Source organism: Esox lucius, chromosome 20 (genome assembly GCF_011004845.1).
Source record: "Esox lucius isolate fEsoLuc1 chromosome 20, fEsoLuc1.pri, whole genome shotgun sequence".
Classification (NCBI taxonomy): domain Eukaryota; kingdom Metazoa; phylum Chordata; class Actinopteri; order Esociformes; family Esocidae; genus Esox; species Esox lucius.
In genome coordinates, this window is record NC_047588.1 from 36,787,640 (window position 1) to 36,813,934 (window position 26,295).

Genomic DNA, 26,295 nt, shown 5'->3' on the forward strand with positions numbered 1-26,295 from the left:
CCAACGCTGCAGATATTTGGTAGAGTCATATCATTATTCTTCAGCAACACAAACCTGTAAAACTGATGAAGCAACTTAAAAAGGCAGAAATAAAAAAGAGAGCGAAAGAGAGAAAGACGGAGGAGAAATAAAGGGAGGAGAAATAGAAAGGCGAGGGAAAAGGAGCTGAGGAGATTGTAATTATTCAGCGTGAGGACGCCGCCAGAATACAAGCCCTCCTCTGCCGGTTTTACCAGCCACTCTCTGACAGGAAATGAGAATAGGCCGGTGGCATCCGCTGTGGAAAATGGGACGAATCGCAGAAGCTTGGCTTGCACTCTCAAACCAATGTCACTAATCACTGCCATGAAATGCATTGGTCTTTAGAAAATGAATGATGGAGGAAGTCTTGGGGTGCTGGGTTGTAGAGTTCATTGCGCTGCCTGTGTTAACAGACCCGGCTTGGTTCAGATGTAACAAAACCTGACCGACGCACACCATGGTGGCCTCACCCCGTGAGGTGTATCGAGGCACAGTGTGAAGGGAAATATACGCGCCTGCAAACTCTCCTCAACAGTACAGGAGGTGGCAGTACTCCTTACAGTACGAAGTATCTAAAATATACAGGAAAAAATTACAGTTCACAAGAAGAAGAAAACAGGGGACACTCCCAGCGTAGGTTTTTAGGAGGCCCTGTCCAAAAGAACTGAGTCATGGGGGGAAAACCACCTCACCAAATCAGTGAGTAACTAATGGAATTAAGCCCAGAAGGAAGTTAGCCCTGATGGATGTCAGCCCTGATGGATGCCATCCCTGATGCCATTTCCTGCATTCTTGGAATAAAAGCAAAACAATTCCTCACCACAGACAACAAACACACAAAAAAAGTTTGAAAAAAAACACTAACATCCTTGACGGTTATGCAAACGTGCCCATGGCCACACGCACACACACACAGACAAAAACAAATGTCCACAGACATACATGGAAAAACATTCTCAGTCGCAGACTCAACAAACACACACACCCAACAATATTCCCATTGATTCCTTGTGGTCAGCTCCTGTCACAATATGACACTCTAAGGGATGACTGGCAAACCACAATCCTCAAATGGCTCTTAACAGCCCACGTAGCGGATGGCTCTGAGCTGCATGACCTTTGACCTGCCCTGCCATGACACTTTAACATTGAAGACCACAATAACCATGAAGTTTATAGCAGCTTCAGATTTAGCCACTCTTGAAAGGACAATGGAAGCTATGAATAATGTGTCATATTGCAATATATCATTAAAGAGCAGCCCATGAGGGGACTTGACCGAAGTGAACATTGACAAAAAGCATATATTCTTCCCACTCCTTACCCCAGACAGATCCCACTGGAAGCTTTAAAAACCACAATACACAGTGAACTCCAGCAGTGTTTGGACAGTGACACGTTTTGTCTCTGTAGTCCAGCACTTTGTATTTGGACTGATACAACAATGGGCTTAAGGCACAAACTGTCAGCTTTATTTCGAGGTTTTTAATCATCCTTATCGGATTTTGTACACGATGCCTGTATTTTAGGGCTAGCCGATAACTTACATGGAAATCGGGTTTTCTGGTCCCTACAAAGATAGAAAAACAAACTGGTGTGTCTGTGTGTTTGTGTGTATGCAGCATATCCCCCAATGCAGAAATCAGTTGGTACTGTTGGGAACAGCACGGTCCAAACAAAGATTTCCTTTTGTAAAGATGAATCCATGCAATAATCCCAGGTCTTGTGAAAACCTCGGTTATTTACAATACTGAGCCTATTGAGGAACTCTGTGATTGTGGTGGTAGATGTTTGGGTAATCTCTCAAATTTTGTAAAATGTTCTTTGCCCAGAGATCTAGACTAACTGTTCTCCATCAGTACAGCCAAAGGCACCGGGAGTTACCACCAGCCATCCACAATTGAGGGGACACTTCCCTTGAAATCGGTGAAAGCTGACGTCCGTTGCATCCAAGGTTTTATTCTTGTTGGTTGACAAGCTTCTTCTAAATGCATTTCATGAAAGGCTTTATCATTTCATATGGCTGGAGACGTGGAATATTCTGGTTAAGAGCTGCACAAATTACCAAAATGACAGACTACTTTGACAATAAGAATGTAAGATATACAGCATTAACAGCCAATGCGATCTCACTCAGATTAAAGGAAAATAGATGTGACTTTGCCCATAAGAGTGACAAATGCCACACATGTCAGGCCCTTCTCATAGGTCACAAGGCTAAGGCCCTACACACAATGGGTCCGGACGAATGTGATGCCAGGCCCCAGCCCCTGAAAAACCAATGATGAATCGTGACGATGTACTTTCCTCTGACGTCTTTCAACTGCATTGATCAAACTATTTGCCAGCTCACCGTCAGGGTGAACCGGATGAATACCAGAACACAACCACGCATGCAGTCTCGCCGGCATCGCCAAGCTGAGACGGTGAATTGATACCATTGTAGGCCTTGTGTCCAATGTTAAGTGCTCCGCACGACAAAAAGATTCCTTGCAGTAGATTCCCACCACCCTTTATGTTGGATGAACAGTCAAATAGAACACAGTGGGAGTTAGACCAAAGTGAGGCATTCTGACAACTTTGCAAATGTCCGCCAGTGGTCAGCTGAAGGCTATTTGGTGATGTCCTGTGTAGTTATCTAAAATAGATAACCCCCCCCCCCCCCCCCCCCCCCCCCAAGAACGACCATCCCCTATTTTCCTCTGGGCGTTAATTAGCTTTCTTACTGGGTCTATTTGACTGAAAATTAAATACACAGTGTTTTTACTGGATGTCCTGATTAGGGATTTAAGAACACAGAGCATTGACAACTGTGGTTTTAAATATGTTCATTGCAATGAAAGGGCCTCTTCTCCAGAAAACTATTTAATTCAGAATGCTTTTCAAATGCCAATACCAGAGTCACATACAGTTAGGCATTCTCTCAACATTCAACAGTGATAAATAACAAACCCACAGCTGTTAAACAGCAACTCAACAGTGTTAACACATTACATAGCAGGCAGGGCTCTGAGTGACATAAGACTGTGTTGGTTTGCTGACAACATTGAACAACTGACAGATACAATCTGGGATCTGACAATCTGTTCAATTGCCATTTCAATTCATAATTGTTGGGTTTGTTGCATTGTTAAATAACAAATCCCAGATTTCTGCATGTAACACAAACAATCCATTGACACAGGATGAAAGAAACTGACTAAAACGAGCTCAGCAAGGCTCAGGCTGTCTCAGCACCTAGCCTGTTTCCTTTTACCAGCCTAAGCCACCGCCCAGGACTTTAAAAAGGAAGAAGTCAGCCTCTTCCTCATCGTATACTCTGGCCTTTGTATCCCAGGACAAGCTTTTCCCGAGAGACTAGAAGGTTCCCGGGAGAAACAAGCACAATCGATACAGGCACGCAATGGCGCATCTTCTATCACACAAAGAAACTCACAAATATTACACTCTGTAACAAGCAAACTGGCCAGTGAAATACCTGTGTCGTCTGTCCAGCACATGTAAACACTAGAGTAGCCCAAACAGGTCTACCAAGACTTCAGCTCCTACCTCCAACTTCAACACGGACATCTGAGCCAGACCGTCAGGAGGCGTTCAACCCCACCCAAAAGTAAAACCAAAAAAAAAGTCCCCATCATCGTGTCTTTATTTACCTCATAGTCTCATGTCTATGCGTCAAGTGACATTTAATCAGATGCGCAAGCACGCGTCCACATATATACACACACGGACACGGACACACACACACACACACAAAGATATCCCACAGACACAGAAGTGCAGAATGATGACGTGCTGTTTTCATATCTGTTTTAGCACCTTTTTAATCCCCTGCTTACAGGCAAATGCGACACCATCGATACCAGATCCAAATGTGATTCAAAACAGGCAATCAACAGTAAATCAACCTGAGCAGCTGAAACACAGAATCTCCAGACACCCGGTATTAATAGTGAATGCGGATACACATGGCGAAGCAGTTGGGAAGGAATACCTTGACAGCTTGGATCTTAATAATAGAAAGTATTCAAAATAAACAGTAGAGATAGTGTGAGAAGTGCTCCCCTACCTGCGTAAGTGTGGCCCGATGGTACAGTCCAGAGGAATCTGGAAAAAGCCCTAGCGCTACCCCAAAGCAGAGCCCCCGGAGCGGAGGATCAGAGAGCTGAATAGGGGGGAGTTGTCTTGGCTCAGGGGAGGCTAATGGTGTTGTAAGGTCTGCTGCTGTTATGGACTAGTGCTGACTGGCTGCCTGTCTGAGCTCCTCTATCTGACTGAGTTACTGCTCTAAAGTCCCATGAACTTTCACTACATTCGGTGCGTGTGTTTGCGTGTGTGTGTTTTGGTGGGGAGGGGGGGTGACATCACCCCTCTCTCTTTCCTTCAGTGGGTTTCTCTCTCACACACACACACACACACACAGATATATTCAGGCTCACATATAAGCAAGAACCAAACACACACACACTTGCGCGTGCGGACACACATACACACACACCCACCCACCAGCACATAAAAATTAGCCACTCCTTATGCTGGCTCCTAATGCTAACGTTAATGTAATGGAAAAGAGCCACTGGGTCAAACGACCGCCATTTCACTAGCAGACCGACTCTGTGCTAAGGAACCCAACCAGTCTGTTCCTGGAAAAGTAGAACCCACACCCATGCTTTGAAAGGAAAGAATGAGGCGGACCAGAACAAACAAGGAGAGAGGGAAAGGTAGATGAAATAGACCCCCCCCCAAAAAAAAAAGAATAAGAAGAATTTAAGGTGAAAGTGAGAGGTACTCAGTAGTATCTGAGCTAGTGCAGGACAACAATGACCTTTGCATGTGGACACACACAAACCCACTGTACATACACACTGCATTTAAATACGCACAATGTAGTCTTGTTGCGTACACAATATACAGTGACTGCACTGACATTTCCCTTCCGAGATGTTGACAACAGGTCCGTTGTGCTTGTGCTCCCATTGAAGACTCCATCTTGCCCCAAGCATCTCTTCGGCTCACAAAAGCGGTTTCACTGCGGAACAAGTGAATAAAGACCACACCAACAGAGAACAGATATACCTCCTCTGTCTTTAAATCTGATAACACCGACATAAGACTGAACAGCAGTTGCAGTTGATGTACTAACAAACCGTAATAAGAAAACAGAGTAGATTCAACCAAGGACAGGGTACAGATCTGAACGTATTCCTCTGTGGCCAATGATTTCCCTTTCACACTCATCATCTTCATCATTGTCTCCATGTTCATCAACCTCTTCGTCCTTGTCTTCACTCACAGTCTGTTCATTTTCCTCCATGGAGGCATATTATAGTGGATCTGCATTGTACATTGTTACGTATATTGTCTACTTGTTCTTTAGCAACACTGCTATACCGAGTACAATTCTGGGTATTTGTAAATGTGATGTTGATCTGATCATCTTTGTTGTAAAGCTACGTGCTTTATAGCTCAGCGTGCTCAAAGATCAAGACGATGGCATTGGCATGCTATTATACAAGTAAGTGATGGCGACTATTCTGGGTTGAGACCCTGGCAGGTCAGATTGAGCCTTGGTTTTAGTTGACCCTGGCAGGTCAGATTGAGCCATGGTTTTAGTTGACCCTGGCAGGTCAGATTGAGCCATGGTTTTAGTTGACCCTGGCAGGTCAGATTGAGCCATGGTTTTAGTTGACCCTGGCAGGTCAGATTGAGCCATGGTTTTAGTTGACCCTGGCAGGTCAGATTGAGCCATGGTTTTAGTTGACCCTGGCAGGTCAGATTGAGCCATGGTTTTAGTTGACCCTGGCAGGTCAGATTGAGCCATGGTTTTAGTTGACCCTGGCAGGTCAGATTGAGCCATGGTTTTAGTTGACCCTCCAATGTATTTTCAGTAACCATTAAGGAGAGTCAAGCCAAGTAACAGGAGGTGAGCTCAGATTCCAGAAAGAGACTGAATTTAACACCTTGTCAGCTTTTAATACAGCCACCCTATTTCTGTCTGTGTGTGTGTGTGTGTGTGTGTGTGTGTGTGTGTGTGAGCGCACGCTCGCAGTCTGCGTGGATTTGGGAGCGTGTTTGTGTGTGTACTGTTTTTCTGTGTGTAGGAACTGTATGTGTCCTTGTTTTACTATATCCCTAAGGATCAAAGCCTGCCACAGAGATAGTAAAACGGGCAATTAGACATTTCCTCTCCATGAGGGAAATGGCCTATTTAAGGCTTAGGGGTTATGTTTAAACATTAATACTGGGTTAGGTTTAGGGTTAGATTTAAGGTATGGTGTTTTTGATAACAGTTAGGGTTAGGGAAAATAGGATTTTGAATGGGAATACATTTTGAGTCAACCAATGGAGAGTAAAAACTCCAATGTGTTTTTAGTTTTCTTCGTTATGTGCACGCTTAAAGAGTAGTAGTATGTGTCTCTTATGGCTTTTCATTCATATGTCAGTGGGTGGGTGGTTCTGTTTTTATGACTCCAGGAGGTAAATGCCTCACACACATTTGTCAGTAACTCGTCTGAATTCCTGACACCTTGCTCCGCCTAATGGCCCGGCAGGGAGTTTGGCCATGGCATTTGCCCTGTCTGTCTCAAACTATTTGTAACCACACACACGTGTGTGTGCGTGTGTGTGTGTGTGATACTTCCCTTGGAGAGAGTGAGGTACAAGAAATGTTCTGTTGTATTCTTAATTAACCAAGGTCCTGTTATGACCTGTTAGGACCAGGAGGGGGATTAAAACCACAGACAACTCGAACTGTAATCGCGGCTTGTTTTGTTTAAAGCGTCCATCTTCCAGATGTCCCACCAGTGTTGCCCTTTGACCCTGTTGTTTGCTTTTGTGAGTATTTCACATGAATTTATGTGGGTGTGCACATTCATTGCATGTTCCAAACACAGAGCTTTTCATGGGGGGGAGGGGTTCACGGTCCACTGAGCTACAATAAAAGCACCGTTGTGATAAAGCACTGTTCAGTGAGGAGAACTTAACCTTGGTAACTAATGGAATCAATACAGGGGGCTCAGGATTTGGCATCAAGTCAATCTATTCCAGGTCGCCTGGAGAGAACGCTACTTAGACCTCTACACAGAGCAGTTTTTGGCACAGGTCATATTCGGACAGTTAATGGTTAAACTATTGACTGGGCCTCCTTTGGGCATCAGCAGGTTTTCTGTGAAATGCCGCGGTACCCGGAAAGAAAGGCCCAAGATAGCGAAGACAGCTGAGGACACACCTAGTCAGAACTGGGGGAGAATCTCGTGCTTTTTCAAGAGCTGATTTTAATGTTATTTGGCCGACACTCTTATCTAGAGGTCCTACAGTTAATAGGTCATTCACCTGAAGCCTGAGAAGGGGTGCCGTTTCCTCAATCTGAGCACATCCTGAAACTTTACAAGGTATGTCAGACACATCTGAATATCCTTTCGGAAAAATAAACAAATTCAATTACCATGCCTCTCCAAGAAAAAAAAACCCACTGTCAAGACAGGAGCCCACTCTGTGCAAATGAAGGAAGCGTGTGACAGAGAACGTCATCAAATCACCAATGATGACTCACCCAAGATCTCCAAGACGATACAACGAGAGGGACACCGGGGTTTGGAGAAGCTAATCATCTGGTGCACGCTTCTGCCGACACACACACACACACACACACACACACACGCGTAGAGGGGTAAGGTTTCACAAGATGATGTTGAGTCTAAGGAAAAGCAATCAAGCTCTGCTCCGCTCAGAGCTCTGCATGAAAAACTCCTGAGGCTACATGTGTCTGGGTCTTGCTGGGCAGTCCGTGGCTCGGCCTGTGGTCTGGGTCGGATCCAGGGAGGCCGGGTGGCCCCTCGTTCCACCGCCATGAGGCAGACTGAGGGCGCACACGGCTCACATGCTGCCCACACTGGTTCACATCTGCCTCGTCCCTCGCGGTACCTCTGGACTCGGTCCTATGGTTTCACCAGGTCCCGCCTCGTCAACGTCCCCCGGACCAATCTTCGCCCCCATCGCACCATCATCATCGTCACAGAAATGTGACTGTGACCAAAGGGTGTATACGGCCGACAAGTCCTCTTTTGAAAAGCATATTTTCCGTGGAGATGCGGTGGTTGGTGCCCAGCATGCAGTGGGCCAACAGGAACCGGCACCCAGAGTTCCTCCAAGTGCCTCCAAGCTCATTGGTCAACCCTGAGTTATTCAGCAAGACAATGACTCTGAACATACTGTCATAGTAACCAGAGAGTTATTCAGGGCCAAAAATGTGCACATTCTTGAGTGGCCAAGTTAATCTCTAGATTTACATCTGTTTGAACGATGCCTGTCACTTGATGAAGATCTGATTTAGGGCAAAACGATCTCAACGCAAACAACAGCTAAAGATGGCTTCAGTCCCACCTTGGCAGAGCATCGCCAGGCAAGATGCAGGGACCAAGTCAAGGGGTCGCACACTTCAGGCAGTGATTCCATGCAAAGAATATACAATGAGATAGTTCATCTAAGTGCGTAATTTGGAGGGTATATTCAACCTTACTGATATTTTTGGTGCCCTGAAAAAGGGGGACTATATATGACAATTGTTTTCATTTCTAAATGGTGAAATGGTGAAACCAATAAGTAAGAACCAGTAAGAACAATCCCTCACATTTATAATTGTTTTCAAATCCAAAGATTATAGAGCAGAAGTACTCTTTCACTGTCCCAACCAATAAGGAGAGCACTGTCTATTACTGTGCTGGTCATGCTGAAGTCCAATGATGGACCACAGAACAGAGAGGACCAGATAAGGGAATGGCAAGTGAGATAAGAGGATAAGGGGAGTACAGGGTTGCAATCCCTCAAGCAGCATAATGGATGTGTGAGTGTGTGTGTTCATGTCAAAACAGGGTAATGTCTATTAAAGTGCAATGTCGATGAAACACAGAATGCTCACTTATACGATTGTACACAGCTCCGGCATATACAACTCCGGAAAAAACTAAGAGACCACTGCACCTTTTTCAAAGGAAAGTTTTGAGTGAGGAACAGAAGCGTTCAATTTGCGGTGGTCTCTTAATTTTAACCCTTCTGTTCCTCACTCAAAACCTTCCTTTGCGACATTTTTGGAAAGGAAAGAAAAAGGTGCAGTGGTGTCCTAATTTTTTCCGGACCTATATGTGTGTGTCTGTTCGTATATGAATATTACATTTTCTTACGTAAAAGTGAACCTCTTTTCCACCCACCCAATCCATCCATTTACCCACCCTGCCACTAAGCCACCTAACCAGCCACTAACCCACCCAGCCAATAACCCACCCCACCACTCTCCCAACCAACCACCTACCCAGCCACTAACCCACCCAACCACTCACCCAACCAACCACCCACCCAGCCACTACCCCACCCTGCCACTAATCCACCCAGTCACTAACCCACTCACCCAGCCACAAACCCACCTAGCCACTCACCCAGCCAATAACCCACCCAGCCACTAACCCACCCAGCACATCCACTAGCCCATCCAGCACATCCACTAACCCACCCACCCAACCATTCATCCAACTACACACCCAGCTTATCCATTTACCCACCCACACACCCAAACCACCCACCCAGCCACTAACCCACCAAGCCCATCCATTTACCCACCCAGCCACTAACCCACCAAGCCCATCCATTTAACCATCCAGCCACTAACCCACCAAGCCCATCCATTTAACCACCCAGCCACTAACCCAGCCAGCCACTAACCCACCAAGCCACTAACCCACCAAGCCCATCCATTTAACCACCCAGCCACTAACCCACCCAGCCCCTCTCAGGGGTGTATTCATCTGGCTGAGGGACCCATGGGGGTAGGGGGACAGTTGAAGGGAAGCCTGGGAAGCTTCCAAAAGCAATGAGACAGTGGTGGCCAAAAAAAGACAGATTTAGTCAGTAGACTGGTCCTCTTTTTTTACCGGTCCTCCTCTCTGTCCTCCTGCACTTCCTCCTCCTTGCCAAGCCTCCACCCACGCCCCCTTTCCCAGAGGGAGTTAAGCCCAAAGGCAAACCATTATACCGTGTCAGCTTAACAGCTGAGAGAGGGAGGCAGAGAGAGAGAGGCTGTCTGGACACCAGCTGCAGTCAAGCAGTGGGCTTGAAAACCATTTTCAAGTCTTTTATTCAAACAAATTTGTTTGTAGCCCAGTTCCCAGATAACCAGTCCATAGCCAGACTCACTAAAACACCACATAGACCCATTATTATTACTAGCTGGGTGATTGCATTTGTCCTGTTTCCCACAAGCACAGGGAGTGCACCCGTGTGTTTAATGCCCGCGTGGAGTGGGAACATGTTTTCTGGGATGGGATTAGCATTTACCCACACCCTGGCCCGGTTCTGGCCCGCTGCCCTTAACCGCCCTGGCGCGGACCTCCAAACCGGAGACACACTGGGACAACGGCCCCGCAACTGCACACACAGACGCACACTCGTGCTTTTCTCACCTCGTCCCAGAAGGCATTAATGCCGTCCTGGTTGGCTGCACACCACTGGCCGTCTGGGTTTGGAGTCAAAGCATTGTAAGCCCCAAAGCGCCAGAGGGACGGACCAGAGGCTCGTCTGGGTCTGTTTCCAACACAGCGGATTGAAAAGGGCTCGACGGTTCACCTACACGTGCGCTGTGAAACGGACAAACACTTCATCCCTGCGACACAAGGCAGTATGGATTTCACAGGGCTCGTCACACTGAGGAGCCTTCTGGGAGAAGTCAAGGGGTGAAACACACTAGAACGTAATGAACAGTAATCTGCAGAAACACAACGATTTTCATAGACTAACCAATTGTGCTGCCACCCACCAACACACCCAGAAACACCCAGACACACACAGGTGGCTTTGGAAGCGTGTGATTTGTCACTGAAACAGGGTGACATCCTAGACCCAGCCAGCATCCAGGGTGTCCACAGACTACATTAACATCCACTAATACAAATACCCCAACAATCAGCCGCGGAGACAGGGAATAAACAATTAAATGCTATTCACACACACAAAGACCACACGCACACACATACAAGCATACAGTTGCTAACAGCTTGGACAGCTTGCCAAAATAGCAGGCTCACGTAAAATGATTGACCAGTTGTAAATGATTGTCATCAGAGAGAGCACAACATGAAACAAAGGGACTTTATACTTACTGCTAAGTTTGGGTGTGGAGAAACCCCACCGCATATCTTAAAGTGACATCAAAGCTTCTTACAACAATTATAAATGTGAGGGATTGTTCTTACTGGTTCTTACTTATTGGTTTCACCATTTCACCATTTAGAAATGAAAACAATTGTCATTTTTAGATGCATAACTAACTTTTTGTTCAAACAGAGCATTCTGACAGAGCATGTTCAACATTCCACAGCCAGTTAGGTGATTGTTGCATTACGCTATGTCACACTTTAATCACATTTATCTGAAAACCACAGCGCAGTAAAAAAAAACAAAAAACCACAAGCTGTCAATAACACCTGCCTGGAGGAACACAGTAGACCCCACTAAACCAAAAACTAATGACAGGAAATCCCATTGCACTTTTACACAATTAAAAAAGTCTGATGTCAATGAGTATTTCATAAGTCTGTTAAGTGAGCTCAATGACCCCCATCTTGCTTCACGGAGACACGCAGCTCAGCATTTATACTACTCACCTGTTATTGTTGTTGACATTGACCATGCTGTTGGTACAGTACAATATTTCCCTATGGTCAACTGTATAGCCCACTCAACTAGTAGAACAAGTCCGGTTTACACTCATCCGCAACTCCAAGACAGAGAAATACAATTTATCTTCTCCCAGTAGCTCAGCGCCTGTTATATCTGCCTGCCCTGAGCAGGATCACGCACGCACGCACACACACACACACCCTGCAGAAGGAGCTGCTTTCTGTGTGTGCTTGGCGACAGATGAGATTGTGTTACAATTGGACACAAACACACACCCAAACCCACACACAAAGACACTCCACACCCCCAAGTATTTAAAAAATGCCGTGGGTCGTGCAACGGCCAAATATGGTAGCTGGAGTGACAGTCGGGTAGTAAACAAGACTCGGGATTTTTAGGAGACCACTTGTTGCCACTAAATATCTCATCCCTCAACCACATCCATAATCATCCCATTTAACTACATCAATATCATCCCTTATAGCTACATCAACATCACCCCTTTCAACTACATAAACATCACCCCTTTTAACTACATCAATATTGCCCCTTTTATCTAAATCAACAACATCCCTTCTAACTACATCAATACCATCGCTCTTAACTACATACATTTAATTTCTCTGAACCACATCGCTCATCTGACTTCATTCATCAGCTAGCTCTCCCAGAAAGACCATAAAATGCATACTGATTAAAATGCACATTTTAGTTCTTTTGTTGATCCAGGGAATATTGCATGTTGACTCAGACATATGGCTCACATTAACACCTTGCTATAAACCTAACTAGGTATGAGTAAAAATAAAAAATAAACTCTTGTCCACACTTGAACGTGGACAACTAGATTGAATTGACGGCCACCCTTGGGTTAGGGTTAATGAAGTCTATAACCCCTCAGCTCAACTAGTTACAAGAGGACAGTTTTTTGTTGTTTGTTACATTTCACATGCGACACTGGCTGCAGTTTTTGGGGAATTTGCTTTAAATTTCATCACACTGGGGTTTGTAAGAGCAGGTTTTTATAGCTGGAGACATTCGTTTTGGGAAAGGTTAATAATCAGTGGAGCATCTGTTAGCTTCTTAATGTTCAGATAGAAATCTCACGGAACAGGTAGGAACTATGCTTCACAGTTTAGATAATGGGGATAGGTCTGCTCTACCTGGTGTATTTCTGTCTGGCTGATCCACAGCATTGTGCATAAGTGAATGCAGGGTCAAGGTGAGGGAGACTGTGTGCCAGTCAGTGGATTTTAAGACAAATATGTGTGTAGCATGGAAACATTTGTGTTTGTGTATCAAAAGTTTGATGACCCTTCACCCCTAAGAAACAAATAGATGTTTATAATGAAAAAACAACAACACATTTTGCCAAAATGGGAGCAAATTACTACCACTAAATATTTTGATTCCAACTGTGCTTGTAAAAAGACATACATCTTCTATGCACTCCTGCCGGTTCCAAACCCCATTGAGTTGGAGGAACTAATTGCCTCCCCAGTGTCAACTAATGAGCGTGGTGTTAGGAGAGAAAGCACTTAATTATAGGGGAAATGCAAACACCAGGGTTTTCTGGAACCCAAACCCAACTCAGTCTGCCTCATGGAACCCTCGTGTGCCATTACCACAAAAATCTAAATATGGCCTGTTTGGCAACATACTAATACAATAATTCCTCTTTCATTAACCTTTACTCATACAGAAAAATCCACTGAGACCAAGGTCTCTTTTACAGGCTGAGCCCTGTATTACAATAATAAAAACACATTTCAAAAATATATTGAGTGACCAATATAGGACCCAAGATTGAACCCTGTGAATTCCTTTGTGGAATACAATAATTTTAGATTTAATTCCATCAGCTTCAATAGCCTGTTTTCTATCACTAAGGCTATTCTGAAACGAGCTACGGACGTTTTATTGCTGGATTCTTTTATTAATTCACTGATTCATCTAGACATTAGCCGAGAGGTGACATCGCCTCTGTTTCTTTTCCCTTTGATTTGAGACGAAAACCAGATAAATGGATCAAATAAGTAGATGAATAAGTAAAACTTAAAACTTGTTGTTTAAAAAGTAAATCCAATTAAAGGTAAACACAAGCCAAACGGTGAAATCAATAAAAGAAAATAAAATGTTAATAAAAGCAAAAGGTGTACAACTTAATCAAGGGGAACAGCTTGTTGTGTTCCTGTACATACACGTGGCATGATCACAGGATGTGACTGACTGCTGTTTTCCACAGCCGACCATCACGAACAGAGGACAGAGATTTCATGGTCAGACTGATGAAAAGTTAGTCATGGGCATGACTTTTATCAATCCAGAGGATCAAGAAAAGCAACCTAAGATATCAGAAATACTACCAGAAAGACCCAGGCATCAGACCAGAAAGTCTCAGACAAGAGACCAGAAAGATCCAGGCAACAGACCAGAAAGACCTTGGCAACATACCAGAAAGATCCGGGCAACAGACCAGAAAGATCCGGGCAACAGACCAGAAAGTTCTGGGCAACAGACCAGAAAGTCCCAGACAACAGACCAGAAAGATCCAGTCAACAGATCAGAAAGACCCAGACAACAGACCAGAAAGACCCAGACAACAGACCAGATATTTTACGTCAAGCTATTGGGACAGTGCAGGAGACTATTTTGTAATCACACTGCCAAAGGAAGATTAGAACCAAAACACTGTGCTATCACACCCACAGGACACAGTGATTCCAGTTGGGGTAGTGTGACAGTCAGTTTGGTCAGAGTGTGAGCATTGCCCCAGGACCAGGAATATAAGGAATGTTGTGTTCCAGCCTGTGGGGTGATCTGGGCCTCTGGGAGTCCTAAAAGGCTGTGTGTGTGTGCATGTTTGTGTGTGGGCTCCTTTTGTCCATTAGTACACTGAAAACAAGTGCAGTAAAACTAGACACCCATAAACACGACAGCAGAGTTTAGCTTAGAGATACTACTTCCTTACATGTGGACTGATTCCAACCGTCGACAATCATAAAGGGTCACGAAAGATCATATTAAACATTTTCTCGCTAACGGTCGCTGCTTACATTGTCATCCTGTACACTGTAATATGCAAGGTGAATGTTTAGCTCAAGATACACTTCCATTCTGGAGTGTTGCCAGTGACCTGAATTAATAACTCTGTATCTTATCCCTTAGATAGAGACAACATTGTAACATGGTCCTGGTCATTGTTCACCAGCATGTCTGATATCTGTAACCCGCAAATAAACTTTGGGGTTGTGGGGTTATTTTTAGATCAACTCAGTCCAACTGTGCAATATACCAATTTGCTGAATTTCTGGGAAGGCAATTACTTTAATGGATCCCTTGCATACACAAGCCCTGTATGATGTGACCCGGGATTGACCTGCCTAGTTCTACAGATAACCGAGATGACAATGTGACAGTCACTAAAAGGTCTATTATGGCTTTGATCGGTACATATCGATTTCCCCACTCTTTTCTCTCGCGACGTCTTTCCTGCCCCATCTGTAACTCTCCTCTCTCCATCTCTCGCAGGCTTCTCTCTCCCGCTTTAAATTTTTCTCACATGCACAGGGATGAAAAACAACCAAGGACACGGCACGGTCTACCAAGAGACAGAGAGAAACAGCCCTTGTGCGTGTGGGATACGAGCGCGTCTTCATGCGTTTGATTATACCCGCACACCACACAGGACGTACCTCCCCGGGCCAAAGTGAGGGGTGGTTGGATGTCCTGAATTTGGAGTGACCAGACCAACCCACAGCGCTAAACACTGACCGGCGGAGGAAGGTCACCCAGGCCAGGAACACTTAGGGCAACTTCCTGGGCTTCAGGAGGAGGGACAATGGACAAGCCTGGTCAGACTGGCCCAGAACACAACGACCTGAGCTCAGACGGACGGTGATGTGCCAACTTAGCCGGTGATGGCGTCTGACACAGCTGTGGCAAGCGCCGGTGTGTCCCTGGTACTACTGGACTGGTTTTGGGGCACGTGTGAGTTTTATAGACGGAGACCTGCGTAGTAAACGGTACTCACCGTCCATGTTATCCTCGCAAAGCTGGTTGAAGTTCTCATAGGAGTCCCAGCGAATTAGAGCATCTTGGGTATTGTAGTCTACAGACACGGTGGGGCCATTCTCCAAGTGGTCCATCCCTGTGAGGGGGGAACATATACAGGGGTTAAAGGTGACGTGTTTCTGGGCGACAGCCACCCTCACACAATAATAAGTCAATAACTGGACAAAATGCCGACCAATAATAGAAGCAGATACACTTACCATGGATTTTTTCTGGCCCAAAGGAAAATACAAATTCCACCCTTCCAAAGTCTGGGAATCTGTCGTCTGTTTTGGGAATGGGAGAACAGAACAACACATACGTTACAAACAAAGACAAAGACAAAGTAAAAGTCACTGGACAATATAGTTACCAAAGAGGTTTGATAGACATTGTTAGCCTTATGATAAAACTTATTTTTACTCAGGAATGACTTCCTTACCTTTGAAGGTCTCGTCTAGCTCATCCTTCCCAAAGACGATTCCTAAGTGGTGAACAGCGCAGGTGTGGAACTGCACCCGGAATATCACGTCTCGCTGTGGGCTTCGGAAACGCTTGTGATAACACTTCAGCTGAAGGGTACAAGAACATCCATGTTAAAGAGGTTTCCGGGACACAGAGTATTTTTGTTGTCCTGAAACGAGACACATTTTTGCTTAGAATTTGCACTTTCAGGGCTATTCCCTTTTGGGTGGGTTTTCATCCATGTCTGCATTCAGCTTCTACTCTGTCATTGAGAAATACCTCCGGATAACATACCATCTTGATTCACAGCAACAGTCCTGTTTCAGGGCATTTGGCAGTGTGCTAGAGAAAGCACTTTGGTTTTTATATATAGCCCTATAAATGTATGGCTTGCCTCCCCAAACAAAAGCAGCATTATCCAGACCATTCCTATCCACGCAAGAGCCTTGTAAAGCCAAACTACCCAGAATCCTCTTCACGCTTGTCCCCACACTGTGATTTACCGTGGCTTTTTATTTACAGGTAGGCCAGGGACATTCAGCTCTGTGCTCAACCCGAACAACCCCCCTTGCAGGTTTAAAAAAACGTTCCTTAAGTGTTTAACGTCATCTTTAAATTCCAGAGATGATTTGCCTTAAAAAAAAAAAAAAAAAGTGTCACCTTTCGGGTTGCTGCAGGAATCCTACCTGCTGTGTAACGCCACAGTAATACATTGTTTCGGTGTTGACCATCTGCGCCTAGCATGGCTACGTCAAGCAGAACGCTGCTAATCGGTAGTGAAGTGAAAAAAAAAGACAAGCACAGGGTTCAGTCCGGTTTAATGTCTCCGGCACATGACGGAAATGTTTCCCTGCCATGGACCGGACCTCCTTGGCTGTAATTAAGCTACTGGGTTGAGGGCGGAGGAGCCGAAAAGGAGCATGATTTTATTTGCAGAGACAGAAAGCAAAACAAACAAGCCGAGATCAGGAGAGAGCGGAGCTCTGGTCCACGCAGCCAGGCAGAGGGCATGTGGCCTCATGAGAGATGCCCACCTCCCACCTCTGTTCTATTTAAGAGGGAAGGGGGCTGGAAAAAGACTAGCGAGCTGAGAAATTATGAATAAAAAAGGCAACACTCACAAAACGTTTCGCAATGTCAGTCGAGACAAGATATATCATTTTCAAGTAGAAATTCTGTGACGACATCGTTTCTCTAGTAACTGATTGTTACATAGAAAACAATGTGCTACAGGACAACAACTGGAATTACACTTCATATTTCTTTATGTCAGTTCTATATTCACGGAAATCAGCATTTCTAAACGCACGCAAATCAATTAGATTGCGAATGCAACATGCGACAGTATCTGTTTGGGGCTGAGTGGTCTTTAAATGGTACTTTTAAATTGTCTTGCCTCAAATTATTTCCTCGTTCAGCAAGCCGAGTTTGTCCTAAAGATACTTTGTGGACCGTGGACTGACAGTAAAATGGGTAACATCCCCAGCTCTGGTATGCTCCAAACTGTTCGGTGATTTATTCAGAAGCACAAAAACAGACAACATCCATCTCAGGTCTTTATCACTAGACGAAGACCCAAGTTGGACAGAGACTATGTCTGTTTTTGTACATGTGAATAAATCACCATGGTATCCTACCAGAGCTGAGGATTTTACTCTTTACTGTAATATGTTCCTCTGCCCCACGCCCAGGGCTCAAAGTAAGATATTTACACTGAGAGTACAGGCGTTCCTAAAGACCTGGCAAAATATAGGATTGCCAGATGTTTTGTTATTGATGAAGACACATTGGGCCAATGCGAATCCTCCTTACTTTTGAAGCACAAAAGCTAAATAAGAAATCATTTTGGCGTTTCTTTACATAGCGGCATATCCGCGGTTCTTCTAGGATATTCAGGATATTATCAGACACAAAACCTACATCTCCATGGCGGCCTACATCTCCATGTAACTCAACGAAGGGATGCTGATCCTTACCAAAATGTCCCCCTTCAGCAGCAGACCCGGTTCTATGGTGATGCAGATACTGGTCTGACTGTCTCCCTGTACATTACTGTAAATACACACAGACACACACCGAGTTAATGCTGCCAACGTCTCATTACACCGATACATGCCGTAACCCTCTTGACCGCACCACTGCCTCACGCCAAAACAGATGCATGACATCAAGGTATAAACACACACACACACACACACAAACACACACACACCCACACACACACACACAACCACACACCCACACACACAACTACACACAAACACACCCACACACACACAACCACACACAAACACAAACACACACACACACAAACACACACACAAAGAGCACAGGTTCCGCCCTTTGAACGCACCACCACTCCACACCAAACACAGACACCCACACACACAACCACACACAAACACAGACACCCACACACACACACACAAAGAGCACGGGTTCCGCCCTTTGAACGCACCACCACTCCACACCAAACACAGACACCCACACACACAACCACACACAAACACAGACACCCACACACACACACACAAAGAGCACGGGTTCCGCCCTTTGAACGCACCACCACTCCACACCAAACACAGACAGCCACGTCTTCCACACGCATCATTGGTTAGCAACACGTATGATCAGTGGGGCAGATGATTGGCCGGTCAGGAGACTTCCTTGTTAACCCAGTGAGATGACGAGGACGTACTAGACCGATAGTTCAGCCCGATAGTGGTCGTGCATCTCGGTGAGAGGGCTAAAGAGAAAGAGAGAGGGGTCAGGGAGATGGAAGGAGAGATGAAGGAGAGAGGAAGGAGGTGGAGGAGAGAGGGAGGAGGTGGAGGAGTGAGGGAGGGAGGGGCACGGGGCACAGAGGAGCCAGGATTCACACACACTGGATTCAGCACACTGAAAAACAGGCAAGGAGGGAGGAAAGGGAGGAGGGAGGAAAGGGAGGAGGGAGGGAAGGAGCTACTGGAGGAGACCACGTGACCGGTGCCACTCAGGGGGGTGGGGGGGTTGGGGGGGCATGCCCTCCTGTGTCCTCAAGCGCCTGCACAAAGCTGTTTAATCCATCATTTCCTGAGCAGGCCTGGGAAGCTGTAGGGGTCCTTCAGCGAGGCCCTGGGCCGTCCTCACACATCCCTGTCTGCTTATTCCACTGCCCGCTCCAGTTACCAATAACACCGGTAGCTATGGATCATAACAGCCTGCCGGAACCACGCAGGCAGCATGGGAACCAAAGCTGGGGCGACGGAGGGCAGCGCTACGTTCTAACGTGTGTCAAGAGCACAATGGATTTACTGGCGGAAGGGCAAGTGTGTGTGTGTGTGTGTGTGTGTGTGGGTGTGTGTACTTACTAGATCCCAGATGTGTAGACAGGCTGCATGGCCTGGTAAATCTTGAGGAAAGGGCGGCAACCTGAAAAGCCACCACAAAGCAATGAATTAAATGTATGTGTGTGGGTTATCGCGTGTGTGCGCGTGCGTGCGTGCGTGTGCGTGCAGGAGCCTGGATTTCAACTCTCACCTCCTTTGGACTCAAAGTCTGGGATGCCATGCATGATGACATGGTGGAGGAACAGGGGCTTGTTGTTGATCTCAATGTGTCCTGAAAGAAGGCCACTGAAGTACTCCACATACCTGACAGAGACAGACACACAGACGCAGTGAGAGGAGGAGGGAGAGAGGGATGAAGACGGAGAAAGAATTCAGCATTTTGCTGTTTTCTAAACAGTGGGATTAGCCCATGGTGGGCAGTGCGTGGATGGGATAATGATGTGAATACATGGAGATGGTATCTGCAGTATGTGTATGACTTTGGCAAAGACCACAGACACAGACTATCAGACAACAGACGCAGACTATTAACTGCTTCAATAGATTAGGATGCAAAGGGACAGGCGTAGTTCCGTTCCCTCTCTAAAGAACATCAGTACATCTTGTAAAAGTGGTTCAGGAAGTAAGGTGGAATCCAACCATATTGACAGAGGAGTTGAGTTCACACACGCACCAAACCCATAGAACAGGAAATGGTACTGGGGTCAAAGTGAAAGTACAGGAGCGAGACAGTAAGTCAAGGGAAACTGACCTCTTCTGAGAAGGTTGACCCACAGGAAGTACTTTGTCTTCGTAGAACCTTTTCATGGCAAACCTGTCCAGGGCCTGGTCTGCACTAAATCACCATAAGACAAAAACATAGTCAACAACCATCCTCTGACTACCATGCGGTTCTGTCTTAAGACCTTTTCAAATGACTATGTTTGAAAAAAGTGAATCTAGTTCAAAGAAATGTGCCCTGAAAACAACTAAACCAGACAATGGACAATCTGCCTATCTCATGGACATGAACCAAGAAGGTTGTTGGGCTTCACATGCCGCTAATTAGAGTTAGAGTGTTGATTCTTTGAAGAAACCCCCGAATACTGGTACACAGCCGGCCCTGTGAGGATCAATGGACAACAGGACATTCATCTGGTGACTCATCGTCGTGTGTTTCCTCGTTGGCTGCCAAGCGGTTCTAAGTTAACCCGCTCTCTCATACAGTGACATTAAGCGGTGTGCGTGTATGAGTTTACCTGGCTGATATGTTGCTGTAATGCATATATGCCGCCACCACCACTCCGGTCCGCCCGCGGTTCCCCTGCGGAGACATCGTTTCACACAACACGTCAAAACATTGCCACTCGTCCAGAAGACCTATCCTGAAGGAGACAGCGGCCTGAGAACGCCACCTGCTGACACAGAGCAGGCCGAACAGCTCAGAGGTAGGTTGGACTTACAGTGACCCGACACACCGGGCGGGAAAGAAAAGACCTACGCAGGGCTCCCAAATCTGATGGATTAAAACACTGTATCACAGATAAGAAGTGGTTTAAGGTTGTTTCTTTTTCAACCCAGTGCGGGTGTCGTGGATCTGCACCTCCGAAGGGTTTTAATCAGAGAACATTAATATCTGTAACCACTGGGGCTGCCGGACAACCCCTGCCTGGCTGGCGAGTATGAGAAGAGAACTACTGCTGCCCCCCTGTAACACCTAATTCCATTTGTTTGCTTGTCCTGAAAGCCTGGCCAGGCTGGGCGTTCTGGGAGGTTCTGTTGAGACGGCCTGTGGGAGAAGCGCGAACGAAACCTCCCGAAATTTAGGACCAGCGGGAGAAGAGGGAAACCCCCCAAGCGAGACAAGACAGCCGTTGAACTGCATCCGCTTGATTCCCACCCTAACCCGTTCGTCTTAGGCGCTTACAGGCGTCTTACATGTACTTTAGTGTACAGCGGTGGTATTCAAATCTGGACCTTGAAGCCATCTCTGCTCTATTTCTTCACAGCAACCCTTTCATCGAGGACTTATTCCGACCTGTGATACCAGGTGGGTGACATTAATGATGAGGTAGAACAGAAAACCAGCCGGACCTCGAAGCGTCAGATTTGAAAACACCCCTGGTCTACAGTACGCACCCGTCCTGGGTTTAGGTAGATCCCCGTGTTCAGCCTAACAGCCTCAGTCATCTAATGATCAGGTCACTGTAATCGGCAGGACAAGCAGATCGTGTGTTACGTCTGGCACAGCCTTTTGTGGACTGTTTATTTTTTTTACACTAAACTGCATTCTGAACTGCATTCTTTGTCAAACTCGAGACTCTGCTCGTAAGTTCGCTCACCGTGCTGATGAGAATACATTCCGGAAAACCAAGACAAGGTGTTGCCTGTTGGCTTCTACGCTCCTCCCGTCACGCGGGAGCCCGGCGCGAAACGCATCTCACCTTGTTGTGGATTACCACCACGTTGCGACCATCGGCACTCAGCCAGGTGTCCATGGCTTTGCAGATGCTGCAGATCTTGTCCAGGGCCGGGGCGTGGTGGTCTGGCCAGCCCAAGTCCAGCACCTTCGGGTTCAGCTGGTTGATGTCATAGCGTTTCTCGCTGAGGTTGAAGAGCTGGAAGATCAGCATGTTTCAGGCAACTTATACTTGCACCCCAATCTCTCTTTTGGCATCAGCTTAAAAGGTTACTTGCTCTCTGGAGTGTCATTTATGTCAGAGGGTCTTTAAAAGCTTTATGTGATAACTGCTTGTGGGATTTGTTTAATGATTTCTCTTTCTATCTGTTTTTTTCCCTTTTATGTTTGTAATTCGACAAAGGTGAAGTTGACACACCAGAGTGGGCTGATCAATGTTAAGTGTTAGACCAGAATTCAGAGAGGGTAAGCTGATCTTAGATCAGTCCCTGTAGGGTGGGGTGATACTTACATGAAGTCAGTTGTGATTAACACTATAGCCTCTACATTATCAGTGATAACTGACCCTAGACCAGGCCTTACCAGGTAGTTGTCTTGGTGTTTGGAGCGCAGCATGGAGGCCACCTCTCGGAGGTTGGCAGTGTAGCTGGTTTCCTCCACACAGCTGGGGAAGGAGACGGCGATGATCCGCTCGGTGATGTACAGCAGGTCCACCTCGTAGGTCTCGTCCAAGGCCTGCAGCAGACTGACAGTCCTGAAGGAGGAGGACGAGAAACCGCAACCGTCGTCATGACAACAGGTGAAGAAACGAAATGTCAACTGCCGTGGGAGGTCCATTCCGATCCGGCTGGAAGAAGCCTGACTGGTTCATTTTGTTGAAGCCACTGCCTTTTAAGTGACCGCAGCAGCCAGAATCAACGCTAAATCCCAGACACGACGTCGCTTAGCATCCAAACTCCAGCAGATCTCCAGGATGTTTAACACACCGACACATACATGTTCGGTATATCACACGCACACCATAAACGAGTAAACGTGGTGAGATAAAAAAAACAAAACAAAACAGGCATTCCCGGTGTGACAGCCCAAACCAAACATTCTGGTCACGTAGGAGGAATGAGTCCGGGCGGAGGAGAATGTGAACCACCGCATGCCTTCACCCTGTCTGGTGTGTCTGGACTGTAATCGGGAGCCTAAAATGGACTGGGACAGCGTATGGCTGGAGGAGAGTGTATACAAGGAATATTTCCCACATGTGTCAACTGCTGGAGCGCAAGATTGGAGGATATTGCTCATGTGTGTCTGCTACCGAGAAATAGACTGTCTGAACAGCGCAAAACATACTGTACATCTGGCACCGAGAGAAATAACCAAATTAAACACGGGGAATACTATACAGGGTAACATATCCCATATCGACACACATGAAAATCGTTTGACTTCATTGCCAACTTCCTTTCTGTCTTTTATTCAGTAGAAGAGCAGACAGACACCTCCATGTGGACAGACATCTGCATGAGTCTTTCATTGAAATAACTGTGTGTAAGTTGAGTCGTTCCATTTCCGGAGATAAGAGTTTATTACCCGACAGCAACGATTGGTTTTCTAAAACAACAGAAAAACACACTCAACTCCCACACACACAGACACATGCTCTCATTGAGGGTATACAGTTCCTTGAGTGGTGGTTTGGTTTGCCTCCAAACGCACCAACATGACTTGGTCTCCAATCTGCTTCTCATCGGCGCTGCCGGCGTGGAGCTGCATCCCAGACGGACAGCCCTCCTTCACAGTATGAACCCAGGACATCTCCCTCTCCCTAATGCAGATCAGGGTGTGTGTGAGTGTGTGTGTCCGTGCGTGCGTGTATGTGTGTGTGTGTGGGGGGGGGGGGGGGGGGGGGGGTTGCTCTCCATGTCTTAGACAGCTGGGTCATAATTAAAAACGTTGCTTTTGTTGTATCCTTCCCTTGTAGTTTTTGCTAGTAAAGCAAAAAAACAACAACACATGTTCTTCCAGGAAAAATGACACGTAAATGTCCAAACAAATTAATATCTCACGACTGACTGAACGGTTGTTCATTTGACACAAAGATAGAATATCAAAGGCAGCTCGCCGTGCCCCCCCCACCCCCCCTCACAAAGTGAATGTCACAGAGTTGAAATTGCGCTTAAATCTTTCCGTTGAAACATTTAACGAACGCCCGGGGATCTTCCCCAAACGGTGGAGGACAGCGATGCATGCTGTAACACATACCGGCTTCCCCCATGTTAATACCCTGTTTGGCAACGGAAGAGGCCTGCACCCCGAATGAGCCCAGCGATACCTGCCCCAGAGGCAGGCCGGGAGGGATTCATAGAATGGAGGCACTCATTGGTCCCACGTCCTCGGTGGGGTAAGCGCGGACAGCATTCCAGGCCCTGTCAGTCAAAACATGGAGCGAGGCCTGCTATGTATGGGAGGGAGGAGGAGGGAGGGAGGAGGAGGGAGGGAGGAAGTCGGAAAAAACGAACTTTCATCTTTTCACCGCATCCTCCTCCTCAAGGTCCTTCGTTTTGGCGAAAGACGAAAACCCAAACGTGTTTTTTTTTTTTTTTTTTTATAGGTCCCTGTGTGCAACATTTTAAAACGGCAGGAGAGGCTCACCTTGAAGGCCGGCGTCGGGACTCCATGCTCTTCGAGGACTTGGTTGAGCCCTGAAACCGAAGCAGACAAAGAAAACAGCGTGAGTCCCAACAGTGAGACGGCGAAGAAACGCCGGCGATTACCCTCGAACTCGTAAATCTGAAAACGATTTCTTCCTCGCACATTGTTTTGGAGTGAGCGCATGTTGCCGGGACGGAGCAAGGGGCGGTTAATTATCACGAACAACAAATGACTTCAGAATTATTGCTGCACAAACAAAACATGCTCAATGCACACAACATAACGAGTTGATCAACATATCTAAAAGCACTGTGGTCATGGATTAAAGAACGCAGCGGCCAATAACCTAGCGCTTATAGGGTTGGACCAAAGGGTTACTGGACCGAATCCTAAACGCTACCAGGTAAAACAATGTAAAACTATGCTCAGTGCTTGTGTCAGTAAAGTCCGATCCCCAGTCAGCGACCGCACTCTATGGAGGAGTCTCATCTCACTACCAAACACGGTTGGCCCCCAACACACCCAATGGGACGCAGTACTGCAGCCAGTAGTCCGCACGCCTGGATGGTTTCATTCGTAGTGGACTAGTTTCCCAGACCAGTTGGTCGGTGCATTCAGTAACATGATGCAGTTGACTCGCAAAGTACATGGCAAAGTGGGTGAAAGAACTGAGCGGAACTAGAAGTGTGGAGCGAACCTGAGGCCATGCTCTGTGGGTGTGTAGGTAGTCTTGCCTCGCGCTGATCACAACACACCAAGTCTTTTCAGGGAGTCATTTGGTCCCATGAGGCAAGCATGGGGACCGATTTCATCCATCATCATCCAGGTCTTTCTCCCTACCTCAACACCCCCATACATATGACATGTACCTGGTTCAAGACCTCCTGTATCATCTAGTCCTTCTGTGTCTCACTTTCTGTCACAATTTGTCACTATATATGTCTCTCTCTGTCTGTCTCTCTCTCTGTCTCTTAATAATAATATACAAAATCAGAGAAAGACAACTAACACAAAAATTATACATGACAAAGAAAACAAATGATCAACAAATATGAGATTTACTGGGCTATTGCCTCTCTGTTATAATGACAGGCCAGAGTTGCAAGATCTACTGTCTCTATGTTTTCTCCCAACAATATACACATTTTCTCCTCAACTCAAAGTTCAAGACATCTGGCAATTCTGTCTATACATTTTAGGAAATAAATATTTTACATTGAATTGTATTTAGAGCAGTGGAGTACAACATTTTGTTTATTTTCTTCTTTATACCAAGAGTGTTTACAAGCACTTTCTTTCCTGACCATCTGTGTTTTTATGGTGTATAGCCAGGCTGTGGTCACTGAATCTGTTAATTATTTATTATTTATCTTTTTCACTGATTTGACCCCTACAAGGTGTTGTGCTATTTCAATATCTCTATTCAGAATTTAGTATGACTGCATTCGATTTGCATTACATTTTCTTTTGGATAGAGATTTCAAATAGATTTTAAATTGTTCAAGGTTTGTTACTTGTGATCTATTGGTTCAATGTAGCTGGTGTCTCAGTCTCTGGGTTGCAGTGTGTGTTAGGTAAGTCCAAAATTAGTTATCTATTTCTCTACATGTTCTCTGTGTCTCTTACAATCTGTCTCTCGCAAAAAATCCCATCTCTCTCTCTCTCTCTCTCTCTCTCTCTCTCTTTCTCTCTCTCCCTCATTAGTTCCCTGCAGAG

The 26,295-nt window shown here is 46.0% G+C and overlaps 1 protein-coding gene across 12 annotated transcripts in view; it reads right to left on the reverse strand.

Moving 5' to 3' along the window:
* tns1b (tensin 1b) overlaps positions 1 to 26,295 on the reverse strand; it is a 142,643-nt gene that overhangs the window by 27,218 nt on the left and 89,130 nt on the right. For all 12 annotated transcript variants that reach the window (XM_020041125.3, XM_020041122.3, XM_020041120.3 and 9 more), the window contains 11 exons: positions 24,580 to 24,629; positions 22,516 to 22,687; positions 21,959 to 22,132; positions 20,774 to 20,838; positions 20,287 to 20,370; positions 19,726 to 19,838; positions 19,557 to 19,617; positions 18,183 to 18,258; positions 16,184 to 16,313; positions 15,963 to 16,028; positions 15,722 to 15,838 (listed from right to left, as the gene is read on the reverse strand). In XM_020041125.3, the coding sequence (XP_019896684.2) occupies positions 15,722 to 15,838; positions 15,963 to 16,028; positions 16,184 to 16,313; positions 18,183 to 18,258; positions 19,557 to 19,617; positions 19,726 to 19,838; positions 20,287 to 20,370; positions 20,774 to 20,838; positions 21,959 to 22,132; positions 22,516 to 22,687; positions 24,580 to 24,629 (1,108 nt within the window). The remainder of the gene's footprint in view (positions 1 to 15,721; positions 15,839 to 15,962; positions 16,029 to 16,183; positions 16,314 to 18,182; positions 18,259 to 19,556; positions 19,618 to 19,725; positions 19,839 to 20,286; positions 20,371 to 20,773; positions 20,839 to 21,958; positions 22,133 to 22,515; positions 22,688 to 24,579; positions 24,630 to 26,295) is intronic.